This window comes from Nyctibius grandis, chromosome 6, assembly GCF_013368605.1.
Source record: "Nyctibius grandis isolate bNycGra1 chromosome 6, bNycGra1.pri, whole genome shotgun sequence".
Lineage (NCBI taxonomy): Eukaryota > Metazoa > Chordata > Aves > Nyctibiiformes > Nyctibiidae > Nyctibius > Nyctibius grandis.
The window spans coordinates 45,376,705-45,401,027 of record NC_090663.1 but is presented as its reverse complement, the minus strand read 5'-3'; the positions used below and the strand labels follow the sequence as shown (position 1 = coordinate 45,401,027).

The following is a 24,323-nucleotide window of genomic DNA, read 5'->3' as shown; positions in this document are numbered from 1 at the left end:
AGCAAGTGGGGACAGTTGGAGATTTGCTTCAAAAGCACATTTCTGATCCAAGCGAAATCACAAATGCAGATGTGTCCTTACGGTCCTCTTAGGAGAAGTGCCACTCTATGTGGTTCCTTGGTTTTGGCCAGTCACCACGTTGGGTGCCATTTTATCTGGGAAAAATGAAACTTGGTCCTTCCTCTTGTTTTCTCTGGGTGAGAAGGCTGACACCTTTCACTGAGACCTAAACAAGGTTCAAAACAGTTTTAGGGAAGGGACCAGCCATTCAGAATCACTGGCACAGTATTGGGCCATAACAAGTGTTTATAATTACATAATTTACTTGTATGATTCCTTCTTTTTTATGTCATTATACATCACTTAAGGCACAGATTAATTCAGGGATGAAGTACTTGCTGTATAAGTCTCCCATACGCAAGTAACTTTGAAGTACTTGAAGTGAATCATCTTTATGGAATATATTTTCACTCAAAAGTACAAAAGCAATTATTTGCTCTGTCATTTACATGTAAAGTATTCCATTTAAGCTTTTCAGAACAATGCACTGTACAGTCAGCTAGCAGTTTAAAAAATATTAAATTCTCACCATAAAATTACTTCATCTATTTACCAGGGAAATACTCTTTAAAATCATGTGCTGCCAATGCAAGAAGCTAATTCAGGTTGAGTCTCTGTGTCCAAATGTCTGTAATTTCAGGATACATTGTTTCTCTTTGTGAGGATAGGGAATGTGATTAGTTCTGGTCAGATCTGTTCAATCTGTTCAGGAGCAGAATATATTCTGAATATTTGAAAGTATAAGTTGACTGCAGTGACATCTGTGTACTGTGGGTGGATTTTGCCTTTGCTCAGTAATTCTGCTGATAAGCATTCATTTTTTTTGTTTTATAATAAGCAATGGGGAAATTACAGTGAGATGTGGAATTCAGTCATGGAGTAAGGCTGCAAGTCTACTTAGTCTTTAGGATTTGTCTAAGACATGTTCATTATAATTATGTTTATCATGCAGTTCTAATAAGCAGTAGCTCTGCGTATCTGAGGGTGCTTTAGCAACATTTTGAATATCCTAATTTTTCTTGTCTCTTTTATACTTTGGGGAAGATGCCTTTTAAAAACAAAACAAGAAAAAACACCAAACCTCACACTTCTGAAGTACACGTCTGGCTAGATAAGAAGTGACAGTGCCCTATAAACTCTATTTTATTTTCAAAATTAGTCCAGCAAGATCAATGAAGATCCACACCTTAAAATATCTAGACATAGGGACTGAGTGCACCCTCAGTAAATTTACAGATGACACCAAGCTGGGTGGGAGTGTCGATCTGCTGGAGGGTAGGAAGGCCCTACAGAGGGATCTGGACAGGTTAGACAGATGGGCCGAGACCAACGGCATGAGGTTCAACAAGAACAAGTGCCGGGTCTTACACTTTGGCCACAACAACCCCATTCAGCGCTACAGGCTGGGGGAAGAGTGGTTAGAAAGCGGCCCGGCGGAAAGAGACCTGGGGGTGCTGATCAACAACCAGCTAAACATGAGCCAGCAGTGTGCCCAGGTGGCCAAGAAGGCCAACAGCATCCTGACCTCTATTAGGAATAGTGTAGCCAGCCGGTCTAGGGAAGTGATCGTCCCTCTGTACTCGGCACTGGTGAGGCTGCACCTTGAATACTGTGTCCAGTTCTGGGCCCCGCACTTCAAGAAAGACGTTGAGGTGTCGGAGCGAGTCCAGAGGAGGGCGACCAAACTGGTGAAGGGTCTGGAGGGTCTGACCTCTGAGGAACAGCTGAGGGAGCTGGGGTTGTTTAGCCTGGAGAAGAGGAGGCTCAGAGGTGACCTTATTGCAGTCTACAACTACTTGAAGGGAGGTTGTAGTGAAGTGGGAGTCGGCCTCTTCTCCCAGGAAACTAACGATAGGACAAGAGGACATAGCCTGAAGCTTCCCCAGGGGAGGTTTCAGGTTGGACATTAGGAAGCGTTTCTTCTCAGAAAGGGTCATTAGACATTGGAACGGGCTGCCCAGGGAGGTGGTGGAGTCACCATCTCTGGATGTGTTTAAGAAAAGACTGGACATGGCACTTAGTGCCATGGTCTAGTTGACATGGTGGTGTCAGGGCAGTGGTTGGACTCGATGATCCCAGAGGTCTCTTCCAACCTGATTGATTCTGTGTGATTCTGTGATTCTGATACAAAATAGGTCACAGAAGTATTCACCGGGCAGGTATCACTGAAATCGATGCAAGTTGCTGGTAGGAAAAACATGCGATAAACCAAAAAGATGTTATCAGTCTACATGAGCAGGTAACGTTGTATCTGCTGTTACAGCCAAGTCTACAAAGAGTTCTTTTCAGTCTTCTAAATGCAATAGCGGACATAAGGTACATCTGCCGCACTGTCAAGTGTTTTCATTTTACTAACATATTCTGTTGCTGCTGTTTTGCTGGTGTGTGTTGTTTTCACTCTGCTCTGTGATGAGTGTAGCCCACAATAGTCTGCTGGGCATGAATAGATTGAGCACTTGCCAACTCTGCAGAAATTTTTAAGTGCAGTGCTGCAATACGTGCAAGCACTGAGGACGCTTCAGCAATTTTTTGTATGCAGTTTCTTTGCAACAGAGTATTTCACTTAACTAGAGCTTTGTCTATCAGCTAGCCTGTTTGGGGAAGAAAGCTGAAGCAGTTTGTCCACACCTGAACAAACTCTTAACTGCAGCTGGAGCCAAGCAGCTGTGTAACGTGGAGGGGGTAGTTACTTGTTCCCTGCTTCAGGTGCCAGACAACAAGGACAGGGAAGGAAGGCTGTTTCTTCAATTAATGCATGAGATGGGCTTCACCAGTGCTTTTAAAGGCTGTCTAAGAGGGCGCTTCACCAGTGCTTTTAAAGGCTGTCTAAGAGGGCATCTGGGAAGAAAAACTCTCCCAATAGATCTGCAAATCCCTCTGGATGATAACAATCCCTAATACGGCAGTAACTTCAGATACCCTAGGAAGTTTGCAGCATGCAGACTGACTACACAGTTGTTCATCCTTTTAAGTATCTTTCTTTTCACTGCCATAACTTTCATTGAGATTACCAACCTAGATTGCATGACAGGGATCTAGCATTCTGCACTGGATCGAACACAAGGTATAATTGTGTTAGGATTACATTGGCTGAATAAATGTCACAAAAGTTATGAGTAATGCTGTAGTGTTATTTTCACTTTCCAATGCTCTTGAGAACCAGGCTGAAAGATTATTACTGTCTTTAGCAGTGGCTGTTACTTCCCGGTGCTTCTCTTCTTTCCGTAAAACTTAGTGTATGTTGTTGAAGAGGTTATTTTTGTGTGTATAGAAGGGCTTCAGAAAGAATGGTGTAGTACTAAAACTTTATGGTATTGCAGAATCACAGAATCAATCAGGTTGGAAGAGACCTCTGGGATCATCGAGTCCAACAATTCCCCTGACACCACCATGTCAACTAGACCATGGCACTAAGTGCCATGTCCAGTCTTTTCTTAAACACATCCAGAGATGGTGACTCCACCACCTCCCTGGGCAGCCCGTTCCAATGTCTAATGACCCTTTCTGAGAAGAAATTCTTCCTAATGTCCAACCTGAACCTCCCCTGGCAAAGCTTAAGGCTATGTCCTCTTGTCCTATCACTAGTTGTCCGGGAGAAGAGGCCGACTCCCACTCCACTACAACCTCCCTTCAGGTAGTTGTAGACTGCAATAAGGTCACCTCTGAGCCTCCTCTTCTCCAGGCTAAACAACCCCAGCTCCCTCAGCTGTTCCTCAGAGGTCAGACCCTCCAGACCCTTCACCAGTTTGGTTGCCCTCCTCTGGACTCGCTCCGACACCTCAACATCTTTCTTGAAGTGCGGGGCCCAGAACTGGACACAGTATTCAAGGTGCAGCCTCACCAGTGCTGAGTACAGAGGGATGATCACTTCCCTAGACCGGCTGGCTACACTATTCCTAATAGAGGTCAGGATGCTGTTGGCCTTCTTGGCCACCTGGGCACACTGCTGGCTCATGTTTAGCTGGCTGTCAATCAGCACCCCCAGGTCTCTTTCCGCCGGGCCGCTTTCTAACCACTCTTCCCCCAGCCTGTAGCGCTGCATGGGGTTGTTGTGGCCGAAGTGTAAGACCCGGCACTTGTTCTTGTTGAACCTCATGCCGTTGGTCTCGGCCCATCTGTCTAACCTGTCCAGATCCCTCTGTAGGGCCTTCCTACCCTCCAGCAGATCGACACTCCCACCCAGCTTGGTGCTGACACCTAAAGTGAGTAAGTCATATTGTTGTAGTGGGAGAATGTCAGATGTATATTTTTTTCATATAAATACCAGGTTTTATGCATTGATTTCCTTTCCAGTGGTTCCTTTTCATATGGTATTTTAAGAATAACATCCCTCCAGTGAGTTTCAGTAAAACAGACTATTGATGTATCAGCCGGTAATATCCATGAGGCAGCAACCTGCTCAAATGTAGGAACTGTTTGTGAATATAGAATGGCTGGTAAAAGAGCCTAGAATTTAGGCTCTAAAACTACCTTAATTTCTTCAAGTAGTTTTAAAACATAGTTACAGTTTTAATTTTCCTAAAAAAACACTGACAGCAACTGTCGGCTCCTTTTAATGTCAGGGCATCCAGTAGCTACTCTATTTTTTTTCTTTTTAATATGATGTTCATTCTTCCTCCTGAAAGTATCTATTTCAGTAGTGCAAAGCAGTTGTCTTTACGTGTAAACCAAAGAACAGACACTTGATAGATGCTGGAATATTAACATTGAAAGCACGGAGGCCCAGTTTTAAGCCCACTGTAACTGTTCATGGGTAAGCATAAAAATAAGAAACTAACTTTTGTTAATATAAATAAAATAACTCCTAACTTCAGTGGCTAGTGGTAGATGAAATGTGATTATTTATAGAGCATCTTGTTAATCAAATATTCCTAATTTAAATTACAAAAAAAAAGACAACTATGCATGTGCTGTTCCAGTGCCAGCAGAGAAAATGTATCATACTACATGTAGAAGAGGAAGCATGGCAGTCCATCTTGTTTTCTGTTTGCTTTTGGTTATACGCTAGTACAGTTTTTCAAACTTTGATATATATTTTTTTCCCCCCATACTTTATTGAATATATACCATCAGCACAGAATATAATCTTCCACATGCTATAGCACAGTCAGAGGCAGAAGACCTATCTGTCCATTTGCAGGCGAGTTCATTCCTGCATTCCAAGTCATGATTTCCTACACTTTGGGCCAATTCATCTGTAACTGGAACCTGCGTTGCTATTAATGCCTTGTTAGAACTTAACTCTTAATAACAGAACACTTTTTGCTTCCTCTAGCAGTAAAACTTGTAACCTGTGTGCGCTAGTTATGTAATGCTATTGAATTACCAAGCCAGACAGATTTTTGACTACCAGACTAATTCGTATGATCTAACCCTGCCAGAGATACGAAGTTTAGCCTTTTCACTAAAGCTGCATTGTGTCTTTATGACTTTTGGGAACAATGAATGCACACAAGAGCACAACTTCCTCTCTTTCTGTATCCAGGCTAAATGTGTTATCTCACTGGTGCATGTTTTGAAAAATGTCTCTGCAGTGGTATATAGAGATGAAAAATGGTTCTTGTCTCTAAAAGAATTGCTTCTGTTCACTGAATACTGGCACTACCACTACTGTTGGTTTCCTTAGTACAGAAATTACCTTGATGCCTTTACCAGATAATCAAACCATAATGGAAAATGGGCACAGGTACAATTGCCACTTCTTAGGATAGACAGAAAAGTTTTTAACAGCCAAATTACAGCAGGATTTCCTTACAAGAGAGTTCACAAACAATGCAGGTACAATGCAGATGGTTTACATTCTGTGTGCATGAAGTTTCTCAGATGAAGAGTCAAGCTTAATTTCATAGTGTACTCATAATACAGTACCTGTGTTGGCTCTTGCACCATATTGATTTTCCTGAGAATGTGTTAGGTTACAGTAAAATTAATTACAAACACTCCTGTATATTAACCTGAAATATGGAAAACGTTATTTGTCACAAATCTGCCTTTTTCAAATTGTTAAGCTTTGAAGGGCAAGTAATAAAACTGTTAAAAGGTTGTAACTGGTGGAGATGGCTCCTAGTTATAGCTCTCTAGTTATTCAATGTAAGGGTTAAATTGTAATGACAACCCTGCATCCTCTCTGAAATCTGTTAGTGTAGACACAAAATATCTCTAAATGTTTGTGGGGTAGAACCCAAACTAGTGCTGGTTTTTGTTTTTCCTTCCCCCTCCAGTCTTTATTTTAACTGATAATTCCAGTTTTACATAAATGTGAACCCTTGCGGGATTTAAAACAGTCCTCACTTGTTTCTCACAACATAAGGGATTGTTCAGCATCAGGAAGCTTAATGCTTGGGTAAATGTATTTCTATTAATACAGCCTGAAGGCTGTCTGTGTTTTGAATACTTTGCAGTTTTTGTAAAAAGGGGCATCTCTTCTCCCTTTGCTTCACCTTCTTGCCTTGTCATACATTTTTAACATTTCTAAAAATGAGTAAATATTCCTTCAGTGGACACAGGGTAGTTGGAATTGCCTTTGTATTCTGATTATTTATTTTCAGTACAGCTGTTAATTCATCTAGTGCTATCTTAGTTAGTTTGTTTTCATTTTTAACAACTCTCAACTGTTGAAAAACCTGGTGGAAAACCTTAAATTATATTAGGAATTTTTGTCAGAGGACAATTCCAGATATCAGTTACTGCTGTCAAATTTTGCATGAGTTGGTATGTGCATTTCAGTCTCTGAAATAGTAACCGTCAGAAGTTTAGAACACAGTACCATTTATACCAATAAAATACAAATGTTGTGGTTGTAGAAAGCAAATTAAACAGTATGTTTAAGAGCTGGTTTAACAGCTGCCTGGCAAGTCTGCCATGCCAGCTGCTGAGGAGCCACAGATGCAGAAGCACTGTGAATCTTACCTAGGGAGGGAACCACAGTAGCCCCCAGCACTTCCAATTCTCCATTCCTTCTCTGCCTACCAGTTATCCAGTTGGGCTGGCCAAGGAGCTAGAGAAGTGTATCTGAATTTTATTACGTTCTGACTGTAATAAATTAATAAATTATACTGAAAAATATTCAATCCATTGTATAAATATCTAAATATAGATATAAATATATGCATAAAAATATATCTAAACATAGATATTTACTGGCATGGAAGTCAGTGTTACCTGAAGAGAGCCCTTGCCTTTTAACAGCATGATGATGACTGTTTCCCTTCCTGTAGAGCTCTGGCATGATCCTGAAGCAGTAGTATTGCATTGGAACCTAGGTCTTTGTTGGAAGGTAGATTTAATGGAGATGAGTGGTTCTTACCCCAAGATACAAATACAGAGGTTTGGGGACAATGGTTTCAAATCTTAATTTAGAAAACTAGCTCAAGTGTAATTGTGGTTGATTCTGGTTATTTTCATTCAAAATATTCCTGTACTTTCATTTCAGAGGTATTTTTTAGTATATTTCTGTAGAACTGCACTGTCTGTTTCTCAAAGGGCAGATTGCTGGAAGGATTGTGAAGGGGTCAGTCTGCTTTCGCTCAGGAATGATTTGAGGCAGAAGTGAGCCCGTTATTGTTCCATACATGAGATACATAGGATTATCTCTTTTAAACAAAAATTGGTTTTCTTTATCTGCTTTACATTTGCTCCTTTTCTTAAGATCATGAGGGAGGACAAAGGAAAGCCAAAATCAGGAAATTTAAAAAGTTATAACATAGGAAAGGGTATTTAATCTTAGTTCTTTATCTGTGGTGGTTTGTTTCAATCTACTTTGTATATTGTGTTGTAAAAAACTGAATAAACTTGAATGCCCTTACCACATTTTGTGGTAGACACTACCTGGATAGGGCTCATTTTGTGTATGACTGATTCCTCTCAAGGCTTGGAGAGCATCCCCCCACCTTTGGAGAAACCCCTCTCCCAAGATAGAATGGATATAAGGGCTTCCATAGGAACTTTTTGTGTTTAAAAGGTACACAAGACTAGGTTATACTGAAGTTATTACACTACAAATAGTAGGCTGTTTCCCAGAAGAGGTTTTGGTGCATTGTTCCTCCAAATAAACTTTTTTTGTGCTCTTTACGAACCCAGAGATGCAAGATAAAAATAAAGCTGGTACATACCCTAATATTGGGAACCTGTGAATGAGCCTGACAAAGAACTTTCAGTATTAAGGATTTGTTGCATCCCTGAAAATGCCATCTGCTGTAATGTACTCTGCAATCCAGTAGCCAGTTCCTTTTGAGACTTTCAGAGATGTGCAACCATCTACCTTTCTCCCCTCCTCCATAGCACTGTGCCCAGGCACTTGGCCTAGACTTGGAGTTATGGTTCCGGGTGATGGCTGTTACCACCAGTTTAGCTCTCAAAGTCGAGGACTGCTCTATTAATTTTCAAAACGTGATACAAAGTAGGTATCAAGAAGAAAAAACATTATGAATATGGGACAAAAAGATAAAACAGTCCGTTATAATCTAAACCAAGTGCATACCTCAGAACATGAATTCTTGAGTAACGATTAAAATATGCTGTATGTGCTGGCGTCCTTCGAGAAGATTCTGATCATCTCTGTCCACTATTTTCTCGTGCAATCAGTGTCTTGCTTTTAAAAAAGATAGTATTCTGTAGTTGCCCACCAAGAAACCTAATGTCTCTAGTCTTCCCTTTGAACATCTGTTTTCAAATATTTCTCACTATCATTTAGCTCCGTTTAGCTTCATTTCCATGAAGTAAGCCAATAAATTAATTTAAACAATTTTTAGTTGCTGTATCTTCCTTCAGTTATTTGTTCTTTGAGAGGGCAGAGAGGAAAGCAAGGTTGTAGAAATACTTGGGAATGTGTAATATTGCATCTTGTTATTCACCTGTATATTAAATAAAGAAATGCCTAAGAAGACAGCATAGAAATATTAAAAAAATATCCTAGCTGTTATTATAGAGAAAAGGAAGACTGACATTGTGTAGCACGAACAGTTCTCCAGGAGTAACTTCTATTCACAATCATATCCTCTAGCGCTGGATATAGTTAGTGACGCAAACAAATCTTTATCCTTAACTGCTGAACAAACTGAATTTCTTTCCCCTCCTTCTTCTCATTCTTCCATCTCTTTTGACTGTTAGAAATATATAGAAAAGTGGAAAACAAACTGAGACAAATTTGTAAGTGAAGGTGAAAAGTCTGTGCCTTCCTATTCTAGTAGCTGATAAGAAAAGATTAAGTATCATGAACAGAAAATCTATACATATTAAAACTGGAAATAATAGCTGCATAAATACTGTTTTTCCCTCTGTTGCAACTAATGTCTGTTTCAATTAAAATATTACTGCTTTATTTTTTGCATTTCTTTAACTGTTTTAGCATACCTATTAGAACATCTGAAAATGTATACAAGAATCTTGGGTAAGAATATCTGGTATTGGAAAAAAAAATTCACAAATACTGAAGCAGACAGTTTGAAAATATTTATGTACTACTAGGCCTGCTTTTCGGTGAGTTGCTGACATTTCTCAATATTCACTTTACTCTAGTTATGATTTTTTTTTTTTTTATTACAGATTCACTCATTGAATTTTACTAAAATTTACTTTTAACTGTTCATTCTTACATTATTATAATTAATTATTTGGTAAAACCAAAAACTCCGCATGAGAAAATAAGTTTATGTCTATTGTTTAAAGCAGCTTGATGTGTTCACTGAAACCATGTGTGCCCTTTAAAACACTGGAGTTACAAAACATATTTCAGCTAATTGGAAAGAGGATGTAATTACAATTAAACTAATTTTTCCTGTAAACTCATCCAAAAACTGAACTTTTTTTTAATTGCCTTCTTTGTTTCCCTACTGATGAGGGCAACATAACAGACCGATTCCCTTGCATCATTTTGACTGCTGGGCTCTATATCTGTGGCACAGCAGTGGTATCATTCAGTGACCTGCCTATGTAGAGCTTCCACTGCTGTTGCTGTCATTGCAAAGGAACATTTGTGAATTGATTATTCTTTTTTTTTTTTTCCTTCTTCGTAATGACACATCCCTAGGCTACATCTACTCAAGAAATTAATAAGTATGGGGAGCATCTGCTGTTAAAAGAATAACTCTGAGGTGGAGAACATTCCTTTGCAGACAAGGATTGTGCATTTCTACCACTGGAATGAAAATTTGCTCTAAGAAGGTCTTTATGTTTTTTGCTACGTGGACTGATGTGATAATGATTATAGCAGACATGCGCTTGCTTTGTCTGGACCCTAGGATGATCAAAAGCTTTGCAAATGGAATTAGTGCTGTTCTGAACTAATAAACCCTTATTTACAGCCATCTATATTCCTGTGGCTTCAGGTCAAGCTTAGTGTGAGAGCAGAGCAACCTCACGTTTGCCTGCCAACCTTTTGTAGACATACCCTGAATCTGGTCTTTACTTCTGCCTGGATTGGAACAGCAGCAGTTCAGTGGCAGGCGCTGTAGTAGTACACTTACCATTGACAGGGCCATAGATGGTCATTTGTGTTATGCTGTTGGCTGGGCACATCGCCATGTGACTTGGCAATGAAAAGAAAAAAGTCCCAAGACAAGACACTCTGACTTGCTTTCAGCACATGTTGGGTAAACATAGGAGTGTTGGAGACATCTAGGTTTCTTTTATATTCAACCCACCATTTACAATACTAAATTTCCCCCATTTTTTTTTTCAAACTTAACTGCTCTGTAATAAATAAAAACATTATTGGGAGTGATTATGATGGAAAATAAAATAAGTATTATTTGTAAATAATTTTAGAGGTATTGGACAGTAGGTCTGCAAATAGTCAGACTAGATACAGAATGAGCTGAAAGTAGTAATCTTACAGGACTTTCTCTTTCCAGTCAGATGTGACCCAAAGTGTTTCTGTCATCAGCCAAGAAAGTTAAATGATGATGGGAACTAAAATTGTGTTGCTTTAGCCCATTTAGGGAAAGGAGATGTTTATGTAGTTTAGCAAAAATTGAAGAATAAGGTTCAGCCCGTGTCCTATGGAGTAAAAAGTTGAACTGATAGGGATTTAGGGTCTCTGTTATCGACATCAAAAATGAATTGTAAAATTTACAAGTGAACTGTAACATTTCAATGTTCTTGTTACTGATTTAATTAAAAAGGAAAATGCAATCTCCTTTTAAGTACTGAAATATGTATTGTTATTGAGATGACTGATGTTGCTAGAATTGAACCATCTTTATCACTAAAAAAAAAAGAAAAAAGCAACTGTTAAATGTAAATAACTGATTTTTCAGTTTTCTTTCCTAAATAAGCTTGCTCCCCTTTTTCTTATCTAAAGAATCTCCTTTGGCCTGAGGTCATAATATTGTCAGAAAACATTTTCTGGGGAATGTGGATGGTTGGAATATCAAAATTAATCTTAGAGTGGAAAATATGATGATATTACCATTTCTAATGTTGTTGCTACCAACAAAACTATATTGTTGTGCTAGAATCGTACATTCATATGCCATGCATTAAGGAGACAGCTTCTAAAATTTCTGCTTAAATGACCTAAATTATATATAAACAATGACACACTTGTATATAATAAAGTATTTATATATTAAATATACAGAAAAGGTATATGTGCATATGCTGAAACTTTGTAGACATCTGGAGTACTGAGATAAAGTTATGATTTCCAGCTGGAATATGACAATTTTTAAGCAAGTCAGTCTGATGTATTTTAAGATGAGAGACCACACAGTTAATTTTGATCTCAATGTCATTCAAACAACTGCATTGTGGACAAAAAAAAAAGCCAGCGCATGGTCTGGTTTGCGTCACTGCTGAACATTTTGCCTTTTTTTTTTTTTTTTAACGTAATTAACAGTTTTGAGTGCTCCTGCATATTAGTTTTTTAGTCTTCATTGTTCTGCTAGGGAATGTCTGCATTTCTGAAATAAATTCTCATTTCTATTGAGCTGATAGTACTGCAGTTAGCAATTCCTTAGAACTGTATTCAGTATCTACTAAGGCACGTCTCAGGACCTACAGTTAAGAATAAAGCCTGGGGGAAAAAAGTGGGACTAAGGACATGGAGAAGCTCAGTTCACCGTTTGCTTAGGTTACAAATGTTTCTTGGCAGTCTTCTTTGCTCATCTACAGATACATGGATGGTTCCAACACAGAAGTTGGTCCCTTGTCTACAAGTACCTCATTAAAAGTATAGCAGTAATTAAATCTGTCTAATCGGCCCACATAGGCTACAGCAGAAACCAAGGCTGAAGTTGTCACTGGGTAAATATCTGACACATATTACTGAAACAGGGCCATTGAATGAAATGGGCAAGAAATTAAAAGAAACCTTGTTAAGAACTTCAACATTTACCATTACCTGTATTATCTGGATTGCTCCTTTAACATATCCTAAGCGTCTTCAAATTGTCTTATAATTTACCTTTGTTAAGAACTGAAGGTTCTGCTAACTTCTGTTATGCATGTACTTTTTTCCCTATTCTTGAGCTCAAAAAAAGGACTTTTGTAGCAATGTTTTAGCTCTGAAGAAACAGGACTATTGAAGATATGCAAGCGCTTTGAACTTTCCCTGCCTTCTGACTTTCCTAGACCATAGCTCAGTGGAACTTTTGCCTCCCCCCCAACCAGCACTGCATGTCTGATCATCTTTTTGTCTATTTTTCCTTCCTACAGGGACCCTATAAAAATACAGCAGCTGCAGAACCAAATCCGTCTGGAGCAAGAAAGTGGACAGCAGTATCGTCACCTACAGCAACCTGATCATCATCAGCACCCTCCCTCTTCTCCTTCCTTTCCTCCTCCCCCCTCCTTCCAGGAGCTTGAGTCCAGCCAGTCTGTCACTTCTCCTGTGCCAATGAGTATTCTTAACTCTCATACTTCCCCAACAATGCAGTCTTCTAGCTCCTTCAACTATGCTCGACCTAAGCAGTTCATTGCTGCTCAGAACATCAGCCCTGCTTCAGGTTATGTGACTCCATCTTCAGGATCATCTACATCCAGCCTTCCTTCTCCTATGTCTCCAACTGCTTCTCAGAAACAGTTTGGGAGAGTGCCTGTTCCCCCTTTCTCTCAGCAGTTTGCTCCAGAAGGGGACTATGCCTGGTCTCCTTCTTCTCCATCCCCTCCACCCCCACCTCCACCTGTCTTTAGTCCAACTGCAACATATCCGGTGTGTGATTCCTTTCCACTTCCACCTCCTCCACCCCCTCCTCTTCCTTCACTTTCTTCACCTTCCCACAGCCTGTCTCCAACTCCCAGATTTCCTAATTCCGGCCAGTCTCCAGCAGCCTTTCTCAGCTCCATGCTGCCATCCCAGCCACCACCCATTTCTGTCAACGCATTAGGCCTCCCAAAAGGAGTAACACCTCCGTAAGTATCAGCTAATGAGCTCCTTGAGTTTGATTGTACTGAAGGTTGTACGGAAGGTTATTGCACTTGCTTCATTTTATACTTTTCTAGTGTTCTTTGCTGTTACCTGCTACCTGAGAGGGAGAGATGCGTGAATTATTTGCAAATGCCTCTGTGCTAGAGATGGGATATAGTTTTCTAACCTTCAAAGAAGTGATATTCTGAAAGAGTCCTATAGTAGGAACACAAAAGAGGAGAAGCTAAAGCTTTAAATTGGAGTTGATGAAAAAATGAAAGCAGCAGCAAAAGGCTCTGCATGCCCAGGGCAGCGGAAGGAGATCCAAGAAAACGCTTCTCGTGACCCAGTTCTTTTGAAGTCACACATTCCGTGATATTTGCAGTCTATGTCCCTATTATGTCTGCAGGTAGAGAAACCTCAAGTAAAGAGAGCATTATTCAGAAGTCCCTATAGCTTTGTGATACTTAAAGTATAAGGTTTTAAAGTATACATCTGACAACAAAGTGATCATAACGATATCTTGACTTTTGGCTAGAGTTTTTGTTCCAAGGAAGTTTGGAAGTGGGTTTAGGAGGGGATTTAGAAAACCAGTGCATAAAAACAAACAGAATCCCTCCCCCTAACAACTCCGCATACTTGTTTTCTCCTTTTTTCTTCTCTAAAGGCCAAAATAGTATTTTGGAGCATGTCAGTTCCCATCATAGATCAGTTTGTCTTTCCACTGGCACTAGACTCTCATTCCATCCTTAGAGAACAAAGAGACATGCTGAAGAACAAAAATGAGAATAGCTGTATCCAAGGCTTATTTATAACTTTGTCTAGAAGTTTGTTTAAACATATCTACGGTATCTAGGTGACTTGCTCAGCTACATACCGTTGCGGTGGGAACTTCAGTTATTTCAGTCCAAGATATGAAAAGGAAGAGAAGGGAGAAAGCAGACAGATATCAAAGTAATAAATCACATATATGCTTTAAAAAGCATTTCTTTATCTTGATTTCTGTCATATGGCTCATTATGGAGTCTGGCCATAAAACAGTTAGGAGAAAAAATGAATAAATAGTACGGTTTGCCCTTGCACTCATTGTAGTAGTGATTTTCTGTGTTACTGTGTCCTTTGCACTGGCTGAGTTTCTCCATTGATACTGACTGCTGAAAATCGCATGATTAATGTAGTGACAGCTTGACAGGTAAGCATAGCCCACAAAAGCCTGCAATTACCCCTGATTTTCCAGGAAAGGCTCTAGTATAGCTATATAGTTCTGGATAGGAACTGGATTCTCTTTCGAGTTCCCTTCTGTATGCTGTGAGGGTGACGGCAGTGGCTCAAGCCTCTGCTGTGTCCCACAAATTTTGGGAGCACCCTCTATCCCCGTTACTCTACGTTCATGCACACATGTTCTCACTTGAGGCATTGGCTGTGTTCTTCCTCATTTCCTTCAATCTTTGGACAGAGACAGTGAACTCTTGCAAGGATGCTTCCCCCTTCCCCATGCCCCTCACTTCCCCAAGCCCAGCAGCCAGTCTGGGTGTGCACATGATGGTGTGTCTATCCCCCCAGGACAAGGCGGCAGCCTTAGGCTCTGAGCTGAGGATGAGGTGGTTGGCTGTTTGGCCTGCATTCCCTCAGGAAATGTAGTGCAGATGGGAGCTGGATCATGTTAACCATACTGAATGTATGTGTGTATAATTTATGATATGTATATGTACATGCACATATGTGTGTGTATATATACACACAATGAGCATTTGTCATCTGAATTATAACATTAAAACATCATAAAAGATGTACTGCATGATGTAAAAAAAAAAAAAAAAAAACAAACCGTTGATATATATCTTTGCCAATTTTTCCCTGGCCTCTCCTTTTCCATTTTACTGTGTAGGTTACTAATGTCTGGTGTGTCTTGCGGAGTAAAGCATTCTGTTTCCCATCATTCTCATACCACTCCTGAGCAATTCTTCCCCTTGCCTCCCTTCCCCCGACTGCTTTTGGTCTCTTCTGCGTTGTGCTATACGTTCAGTTCTTTTTTTCCCCCACCTTCACTTTTTTGCTTCTTTTCCCTCACCTTTTACTCCATCCTTACAAATCCTCTTTCCTTGAACACATTTGCTTTTCTGAGACATTGTAGGTTTTGATCCACTCACAGTATTCCATAACCTCAGCCTGTAGTCTCACCGTGTACTCCATACATCTCCAAGATTCATTGATGGAATGGATCCATGATACTGTTCCCTGGCAGTGTGCTGTACAGACTGGGTGCAAGGAATGAATTGGAGCATTCAAAGTTTTGCTTCAGCTCAGCATCTAAAATGCTAGTCAAGCCATTTAACTTTTGTTTCTGCTTCTTGATCAGTCATATAGTGGTAATATTGAGAATATGATGGTGGGTTGCTGAAAGTGAACTGGTCAGAGTTTGAAATACCCTTCATGGAAAGGAGATAGATTTTTTTACTAAAGACTCCAAATACAGTGTTTGAAGTGGTAGGACTTCCTCTTTAGATGATAACTTTACGATTTATTATTATATTTGTTTTAACATCAGTGGAAGTAGACTTGGACATGTCATTGCATTTAGATACTTCAACACTTTCCCATCAAGTGTCTCTAGCAGATAAAATGCTCTTAAAACAGTTTTCCTGTCTGCTTTCAGTGTTTTCATGGCTCTTTTCTATTGCCTTGTCTTTTCTGTGTGCGTATTTCAGGCTTGGTAATTCACTGTTCATATTTTGATTATATGGTCTTTTTACCATGGTTGTTTACTCTCTTCTCTCCCAGGCATGGGTACTGTGACACTGATAGCCAAATATCTGAAAGAAAACAATAATTATTTAGCCTTGTCAGAGTCTTTTGTAATTACCCAAAAACATTGTTTGGCAGAGTAAGAAATTCTGCAGACTATTTTTATAAGTTATAAATTTTGATATACTATGGAATTTATTGAATAATTGTTTAATTTTTTATACATTTCAATGATTTTTTTTTTCATTACTAAATCTTAGCGCAATTACAGATCTCTTCCTCAGGATCAGTACTTAGTAGGCATCATTCTTATTTTCTTCAGATTGCTTTTGTGGTAGGAGCAGAATACAGGTAAAGTAATAAACATTGCAGGTGGAGATAGTTATTTTTGGAGATGGTCAAAGACAGCATCAGTGAAGTTTTCTGTAAAATGGAAGACACAGTAGTTGTATACAAACCAACAGAGTCTTCATTTCTCCTCATGGGGTCAGACCTTCCCTCTGTCAGCTTTCTTCAGGCATTTCCTTTCCCGTGTATGCATCATCTTTGTTCTGCTTAAAAGAGAAATTAACCCACGGTGGTGTTGTGCCTCTTCTTCTATAAGAGGTCAGACAAAACATTTCAAACTCTCTCTCTTCCATCCCTGTACTCTGTCTGTGAGCCCATGAGCAGTAAATACCATGTTAATATGTCAGCTAAGCGTTGACATTTTCCTTGGTTTTGGACCCTGAGACTCTGTGGAAGTGACAGCATTATCTAAACCAGTTTGGTCAAACAAATATTCTTTCCTGTGCATAGATGTGGAAACATTGCACTGGGGTTTTTTGTGTGTGTGTTTGTGGTGGGGTTTTTGTTGTTTTTTAAAAACACATAGTCTTGCATCCTTGCCTGAATCATGGGAACAGCTACTTGTGAATTTACTACATTTTATTTGGAAATCTGAAACATGAAAAGCAGCTTTGTGTCATTACTACCTACTAATTCACCTTTAAATATTTTAAGCATTTATTTACAATAATTGTATGGTGTTTCAGTTGAATAAAATATATCACATCTTTCCAGTGAGCTCTAGCCACTTTGAAGTTACCAGCATTTTCAAGCTGTGACTGTGGTGGTGTTAGCTGAACAAGCTTTGGGAATAACCTTTTTTTATTAATGTGGCAGATTTGATGAATTCATGTCTTGCCAGAGCATAGTGTTATTAAATAAGAAGAGAAGTGCTGGTGGAACTGCATAACTAATGAAATACTTAAGGGAATTATGAACACTGGTCAGTTATTTCTGAGGTAACACTTGGCTAGAGTAATATTGTTGGATACTGTTCTTAAAAATCTCAGTTCTTTATTTCTTTACCTAAAGAAAACTCTAGGGTGGGTGGATGTGTTGGACTCAGGTTAGCTTTCATTTACAAAAGACTTACAGGGAGCAGAGTTTATGTGACAGAAACCTAGAACTGAGGGGGTTTTGTCCACAGTTAAATCTGTAGAAGCTAGAGTCTGCTCTTCACTGTTCATAAAAAAACAAATTATATCTGTATGAAAAGAAATAAATATCCTTACAAATTCTAGGTAAGCACATACATTGATAAGTTTCCATGAGCATTTGTGAAAGCAAAATTAATCCTATGAGAAAGATTTAGTGACTATTTAGTGCACATTTAAATAACAAGAATATAAATCCTGCTACAAAAAGGTGTGGTGTCATTCAGCCTGGAGAAATGGAATCTCTTTCGAAGTATAAAAAACATGTATTGTCAGCTATACATATATCCTTTTGCAAGCAACTTCAAAAATTACAGTATTTTCTTAAAGTAGACTTTTTCTTGAAGTAGATATCATCAGTAATATTAACTTAGCCACAAACAGAAAAAAAATCTGACTTTACAGATTTGGTGAAATAACATGACTCTAGGTTTACTGCTTTCTGGAAAAGAATGGAAAATGGAAAAGAAAACATTGTTTTGAAGACAAGATTGTTTGAAGTATCATGTAAAATGTAATTCAATAAGTTGCTTTTATCACTGTATGTAATAAATATAATTGCTCTTTCAATGATCTCTAGAACCTTAAATCCAAATCTTAAAGGAGATTCTGTGGGAATTGTGAGAATAGCAACATCAGAGAGAGAGCTGCACTTTTTTTCCCTCCTTTCTATCAGAGCTGCTGGTCTGTCCTTGCAGCTGTGTACTGTGACTTGTCCATTGAATTCTGTCTCAAATAGCACTGAGGCAAATATTTTAGTAACCCTTATGTTCCTTGAGTCAGCTAGCAATGACAGTGGCCACTCCGAGGAAAAGCTACTCTTTCCATCTTTTTATCTTACAGCTTTCAACAGTCTCCCAGTACAAACGCCAACTTTCATTTTAGAGTAAATTGTATTGCTGTGCTATGCAGACTGGACATTTACTTTTCCCATTTCTGTAAGTTGTATCTGTCACAACTGTAAAAAATGGAGGCTACCTACAGTATGGTTGATGTGAAAATAGTGATACGTAGGAGGAAGTACCTTGATTAAGAATTCTAACAAACTGAGGAGAAAAGTCAGGGTGTTTTATTGCTTTTAAGGAAGCTCACCTCATGTCTATCCACTCATACCTGCAGTTATCCCTGGATCTCAGGAAAATATATCTGAAGACAAGTATTTCTGTAACTGGAAAAATTCCAACCAATATTAGGGTTTTTTTTTCATTCCCAACCCCCAATTTTCTTAAGCTATTGCTCCTGTCCATTAGACCATTTTTGTTTAAAGTTTCTTGATTTATTGTGTCATTCCTCCCTTTCCCATGGCTTGGATACTGCTTGTGGCTATTGGACCAACACCTGAGTGGTTTATCTGTGATATCACTTCTTATTGGTTGTGCTAAGAAACAGCTCATACTGGGGGCTTTGTTTTTGCACAATGTAACACCTTTTTATTATGTACATGCACATGATTATCATAAAGTATGTATCCATATTAGCTTTTTTGAAATATGATGAATGCATGTTTGTTCCACTTGAACTTTGAAATACGGGTTGTGCCCCAGATCTAATCAAAGTTACTCAAAAATAGAGATCAAGGATTTAACATGGCGACACACAGACAGTAGCCAAAATAACTGACCTGCTGTATCCTGACAATCGTTATATCTGGAAGTCTTAATTTTCAAAATGTTTTTATCCAGTTCTTTTTCTAAATGGTATTTGCAGATGCTTAAGAATGTTGTAAGATGACAAGTGGACTTAACTAAGAGAATTAGTACATATACCTCTGTTGTAAAGAGAGAGAGGGTGCTTGCAGCATTACTTTGCAGCTTTTTTTCTTCAGAGGACTTAATTTCATAACTTCCTTCTTTTAAGCAGATCCAAATGCCACAGAAATGTCTGTGAATGTAAAAGCCAGGTACAGTGCTTTACTTGGAGACCTTAACCAGTAGCATTTCATCAACTGGAGTAAAGGTTAATATTTTGGATATATTATCTTTTCTCAGTCCAGTGTAGGTTTTTCTTCATATGCTTCTGGCAGTTATCTGTTCTCAAGATTTCAGGACTACGAGGACTGTGCCAGCCTTTTCTACATTCAGGAGCAGTTAGTGCTTTAATGATTTCTTCTTGACCATCAGTTCTAGCATAATGCTGGTAACAATCAAAAACGCAGATAAGATTGCCAGTTACAAAATAGGTAGTATTTTTTCAATTGATATCCAAATGTATGGACATCTTTTGAAAAGTAAATAGCACTTATGTGTCTATGGTAACCAGTGCAGCATGAGGCAGAGGGATAACTTGCTCAGGTGGGGAAGGAACTGAGCAGGACAATGAAAAAGTAGTAATTATTATTTTAATGAGTAAAAATGCATTTTTAAAGATAAGCCTTGGAAAAATAAATTTTTGGTGGTAAGCATGCAGTTTGTAGGTGGGTTGTTATCTGTGTTGTGTAATTATTAAGAAGGATCTAACTTGCTCAGAAATATATATTAGTCATGTCTGTCTTGATACTATCCAATGCCGAGGCATGATTATTTTTTTTTTTTTCCAACTACAGTTTCATAACCTTTTCTTGGGTGGTAGAAGTAATTGAACTTTTGTTAACTTTGTTTCATTCAGTGCAAGTCATCCTTAGTCAGGTCTGTGCCTCAGGCGTTCCCTCAATTCAGATGCATGTAACCTCACATTACTGAAGAGAGCTGACTCCTGGTCTCCACAGCATGTATGACAAGATCAGACTAAAACAACTTTGCTATGCAGCCACAGCTTCAAAGTTTGTGACCTGTAACAGTGCTTATAGTAACTTTGTTCTTACAGTAAGTAAAAAATGTGTTAAACAGGCAGGAATTAGCTGTGGTTTTGGAAGGCTTTAGTTTTAAAGGAAAAATCAAGTTACTGTTCATTACCTCAGTACCAGAGAATTGATTTGGATTTCTGTGAAACTGAGCCATATTGGCTGCAAAGAGGAATTTGTTCTTGGAAGGATAATAACAGCCAGCCTGTTGCTCTTGTTTACACTGTAAAAGGTACATAGGAAAAGAGGGAATCGCATCCAGTGTGCGCTCTGTGTAATTAAAACATGAAAAGTACTGCTGGTTGGGCCTTCTTTCTAAACAAATGTTAGGGCAAATATTCAAAACTGAGGAGAGCCAAGCCGAGGTTGCAAAAATCTTTGCTGTCAAAAATCTCTGTGTGAATTAATATGACTGAGTTTTGGCAATTTTGTTGTGCCTTTTCTGACCAAAAAAAAAAATCAGACTTGTGTGCTTTTATCCACATCTCTATTCAGGCCCTCAGTGACTTAAGGAATGCATGTTTCAGAGGTGCTTAGAGTCTGTGTGAATTTCAGCCTGATTCTCAAAGGCTGATAGTTTCTTTGCACTTTGGTGGTGGTGGTTGTGAGCTCAAGACTAACGGTGTCAATTTCTTGAAATATGCCTTGACCTTGAAATACGCTACCTTAATTCTCACAATATCCTCTGAAAATTGCATCAGGCAAAGAATGAACATACAAATACACAAATGAATTGGCAGAATGTTTTATTTGATATTATCCCTGAGAAAAGACGAAAAGAAAGCTGGGGAGTCACTAAGGAGGACACAAATCTTAGGAACGTAATGCATCCAGATAAGGGCATGTAAGGATGGTTAAAAATATTTGCAAAAGCAGCTGAAGAAAGTTTGCTGCCCAGGCTGTCTTGACATGTAAACCATTTCTCAAGATAAATGGATCTGTGCTTTGGAGGATAAATTTACCAAGGACCTTCTATTTGTTGCCATTGCCTTGTAGCCATTTTGAAATCCATCTCAAGAATGTATGTCTTAAGAGCTAACTTGGTGTGGGGGTATGCATATATATATTTAGGTACATATTTTAAAGTGTATATATGTAGAGAAAGAGAGATTCTAAAGAGGGAGTGGAAGTAGAGTATCTGCAGGAAGAATTAAATTTCCTTGTGCACCTCTTCTTTTTTCATCCCAATTTAAAATAGTCCTAAAAGAGAAAGTGGTTTTCTAAAGGCATTTGAAGACATTTTGACCGATACTCATTTTTCTATTTATATTTTAAACCGAGTTACTTCCTTAAGTACTTATTTATAAATGTAACTAAAGAGAAGTGAATCTATTTTTCAGGCAAGTTGCCTTGACCAGGTCTTGGATGACACTTCCACACCCACTGTGCAAAGCTCAGGATGTCCTGGCACATAACCAGAGATCTGGAAGATTGTTAGGGAGTCCGCCTCTCCTGCTAAAAGCTACCAGGGATCCCCAGGCCATTGCTGAAATATTTGCATACCTTGTTCTTAAATAAAATTCCTTAGCTTCCCGACATGACTTGTTCCAGTGTTTAACTGTCATTGTTGGAGGGTGGAGAGAGGATACTTCTATGTTGTTTTTGTCTGAGCTAGGCATGTTGTTCTTCAAGTTGCTGTCTACTTATCATGCCCAGTGGACATGGAGAATCATTGAGTGTCAGCTACTTTCTGATGTTTTATGTTTGATTCACCTCTCTATCTTCATTCTTCTCGTTTCCTGACTAAATAAACAAGATTTTTTTTTGTGTGTGTGAGACATAGCATGTCACAAAAGCTATGCTTTTAAAACCATCTGACAGTTTTCGTGTTCTAAAACTTTCCAATTTGCTGTATTTTTCTTGAAGTGCAGTGGTAAAACTGGATTCAGTGTCCAACGGCAAGGAATAAAGGAAAACAATGAAGTTTCATGTCTTATGCTAATGTGTCCCAGCATTGTATTTCTTTTCCTTTTGAAATAATGGTGTTATTGTCCCAGTTTTAATCTCACAGGTTCTTGAGAGATGCTTAATATGTTAGTGCTAATTTTCCATTTGTATTGCTGTCATGCTTTGAACATTTTTCCTGAGTTTCATCATCATTAGGCCACCTCTAGACTGATTACGAAGATTATTGTAAATGACAGTTGTTACCTGCAAACATGTTGCAAGCTCTGCAAGTTCAGTGTCATCAACCAATTTGAGATGTGCTTTTTTATTTCACTATTCCAGTTGTTAAGGTTGAAATACTAAGTACTGAACTTAGTATACATAAACCTTTGAAAGACCTCATTGATCTATATTCTTCCAGTTTGATCAGGGAAAAAAAAAAAACAAACAACAATCTTTGCTACTCTCTGAATAGCTTTTTCAGACAGTTATGCAGCCATATAATAGAAATTTCAGCCAGATTCTTCCCCTGATTTACTAAGGAACTTACTGCAGCTCCTGAAGGCTCACTGAGAAGCTATAAACTGAAGTGTATCAAAGCTACTTCTTTTTGCCAATCTGTGTGCCCTTCAGCCTGATGGAGAGAGAAATTAGTGAGGTTTGACAGGATTCACTTTTCATTTCCTTATTATCCTACATTGTTTTGAAATGAACTGTTTTCCTACGTTTAGTACAGTCATTGAACTTACTGACTTGTAATTCTCTTGGTACTCCTTCCCCTTTTAAAAATGGGTGTGTTTGCTTAGAGGTTTCTGTTTTCAGAGATAACTGATAATGCTTCAGAAGATGCTTTCACTTGTTACTTGAAATCCACTCCAGAGCACTTAGCCCATCCCCCTCTTTTCATGTACTGTTGTGACTTTCTTGGGTAAACTGTACATTTTACCTTTACAGCCTATTGAGTGCCAGGCATCAGCAGGCCTTTTTCTGCTAAGACTCTTTTTATCATCCAAGTGTGAAATTTGTAAGAATGTGAAATAAAACCTCTATTTCTTAATTTATTACTTGGAATTTTCAAGGTAGGATGTGTGTCTCCATTAAAAGCTGGTACAGGGCTTCTTCAAGGTGAAGCCAAATTTGAAATTTGCTGCCTTGAAGTTGGCTGGATTTTTTTTGTGTGTGTGTTTGTCTTTATCCAAAAAGTGACAAAATTCAGTTCCATGGCAGTGCTGGGCTGGGTGGGGTAAGAGGCTGGAAGGTGAAGGGAAAGACTGTGAGGAGAGACAGGTGACACTGTTCCACTAGCTTTCTAGCAGTTGGTTCAGTCTTGCTGAAGGACATTACATTCTGATCCCCTCTTCCCACCTTCTGTCCATTTTCCTTCCATATCTTCCTTTACATCTACTGTTCCCAAATTTCTTGACTTACTGAAGCATCTCATTCTTGAAGAGACCTTACCCCTTCCTCTTAGCATTCTCTTGCCTCCCTGTAGATGGGATCATTTTCCCGACTTCTTCCCCAAAACAGAGTGGAGGAGACTTTGTTACTTGTGACTGAGAACATCCCCAGCCAAATGCTGAGGGAATTATTCTGCTTGGTGACTGAGAAGATCTCCAGCTAACAGCTGAATATTTCTAGGGTGAGGGATGTTGTTCTCTGGCTCTTTGTGACATTAGGCAAATGTCTGCTCTTCTTCTGCTGTGATTTAATGTGAAAATGCAGTTCTTTTTTACAAGAACTTCACCATTTTCCCATTTTAAATTTACTTTCAGTAACAGAATATGAAATGTTTTAGGAATTTAGACAGAAATGTTTCCAATTATTGTCTTCTCCATTTATTCACTTAATTCCTTTTTGGCTTTTGACAGCATATGTGTATTGTTTCATTTTAACTAATGCTAGAAATTACCATTGAAAACACTGGCTGAAGAATGAATTTTTTCTAAGTGTGTTATGGGCTGAGCTCTATTTAGTCGATGAAGTTAAAAAAACCCCAAAACTAATATTGAATCAGTATTGGCGTTCT

The 24,323-nt window shown here is 38.7% G+C and overlaps 1 protein-coding gene across 9 annotated transcripts in view; it reads left to right on the top strand.

The window, feature by feature from the left end:
* Positions 1-24,323, top strand: part of PALLD (palladin, cytoskeletal associated protein) — a 229,050-nt gene that overhangs the window by 178,227 nt on the left and 26,500 nt on the right. For 6 of the 9 annotated variants that reach the window (XM_068403430.1, XM_068403431.1, XM_068403428.1 and 3 more), the window contains one exon: positions 12,715-13,410. The exons of 2 other annotated variants lie outside the window; for them this stretch is intronic. In XM_068403430.1, the coding sequence (XP_068259531.1) occupies positions 12,715-13,410 (696 nt within the window). The remainder of the gene's footprint in view (positions 1-12,714; positions 13,411-24,323) is intronic. One more of the 9 variants, XM_068403434.1, reaches the window with a different exon arrangement.